General features: G+C 73.1%; 1 protein-coding gene across 1 annotated transcript in view; it reads right to left on the minus strand.

The window, feature by feature from the left end:
• The window catches only part of C1QL3 (complement C1q like 3), a 5,333-nt gene extending 4,506 nt beyond the window's left edge, over positions 1 to 827 (minus strand). The window contains exon 1 of the mRNA XM_026039431.1: positions 207 to 827. Coding sequence (XP_025895216.1) covers positions 207 to 794 — 588 coding nt within the window. The 5' untranslated portion in view covers positions 795 to 827. The remainder of the gene's footprint in view (positions 1 to 206) is intronic.
• Positions 828 to 1,374: the final 547 nt, after the last annotated feature.

Genomic DNA, 1,374 nt, shown 5'->3' on the forward strand with positions numbered 1-1,374 from the left:
GCGCCCGGCGCCTTCGGGGCGCTCCTGTCGCCCCAGCGCGCCCGGCGCCTTCGGGGCTCCCGGTTCTCCTGCTTCCCCTCAGGACACCCGGCTGCTTCGAAGCGCCCGGGTCCCCCCGACGGCATCCGGCTGCTCTGAGGTCTCCCGGCTCCTGTCCGCCCCCCCGGGACACCCGCGGCTGCCCCCGCTCCGCGGCGCGGCCCCACCTGGTTGTTCTTGCACAGGTCGGCCCACATGCTGGTGCCGTCGCCGCCCCGCATGAGCACATGGTAGGTGAAGAAGTAGATGCCGGGGATGGAGCAGGTGAACTTGCCCGTGGTGGGGTCGTAGTGGTTGCCCAGGTTGGTGACCACGTCGTCGAACTTGAGCACCTCGTAGCCCTCGTGCTGCCGCTTGAGGCCCGCGTAGAAGGCGATCTTGGGCACGGTGCTGTAGGTGGCGGCGCTGATGGCGCCGGCCGCGTTGAGCCCCGGCGCCCCGGGCGGCCCCGGCAGGCCCTGCCGCCCCGGCTCGCCCTTCTCCCCCGGCGGCCCCACCGGCCCGGGCGGCCCCGGCTCCCCGGGCGGCCCGCGGGGCCCGGCCTTGCCCGGCCGGCCGGCCTCCCCCTTGGGCCCCTGGATGAAGGTGGGCAGCGACTGCATGAGCCCGCGGTCGGGGGTGGCGGCCGTGCTGGGCGCCTTGGTGCCGCCGTAGGGGTCGCAGACCATGCGGCAGGTGCCCAGCATCTCGTAGTGCGCCGAGGTGCCCGCCGAGCTCACGAGCACCGGGATGAGGATGACGAGCAGCAGCACCATGACCACCCCCAGGGCGCCGGCCGCGAGCAGCCGCCGCCGGCTGCCCACGATGCGGCTCAGCGCGGGCCGCTCCTCCTGCCTGCCCTTGGACAGAATCTTGCTGGCTGTGCGGGCACCTCCTCAGAGMCGAAACCGCGCCGAGCCCGCGCCGAGCCCGGCTCCCCGGGGGCCGCCGCCGCCGCCGCGCGGGGGGAGCTGCCGCCGCGCCCCGGCCCGCGCACTTTTATGCTCCGCCGGCGATCGACTTTTTTTTTTTTTTTTGCACACTCTGCCAGTCCGAGCCAACTTTCCCTTGGACTTGCCTTTTCCTCTCGCGATCGCCCGCTTCCCTCCTCTCGCTCTTCCGCCCTCTCTCGCTCTTGGCCGCCGCTGCCTCGCAGGGGCGCCGGTGCCGCCGGGAGCCCGAGCCGCTGCGCGGGAGCCGGAGCCGGAGCCGGAGCCGGAGCCGCAGCGAGAGCTGGAGCCTGCCCGGGTGCCACCTGCCAGCAGAGGAGGAGGCTGACGAGCGCGCTGGAGCAATTTATAGGCACCCAAAAGCGCAGGGGAAAGGGGAGCTGCTTTGGCATCTCATTCCAGCATC

The sequence above is a fragment of the Nothoprocta perdicaria genome, unplaced genomic scaffold, assembly GCF_003342845.1.
Source record: "Nothoprocta perdicaria isolate Ctin4 unplaced genomic scaffold, notPer1 scaffold_23, whole genome shotgun sequence".
NCBI lineage: Eukaryota > Metazoa > Chordata > Aves > Tinamiformes > Tinamidae > Nothoprocta > Nothoprocta perdicaria.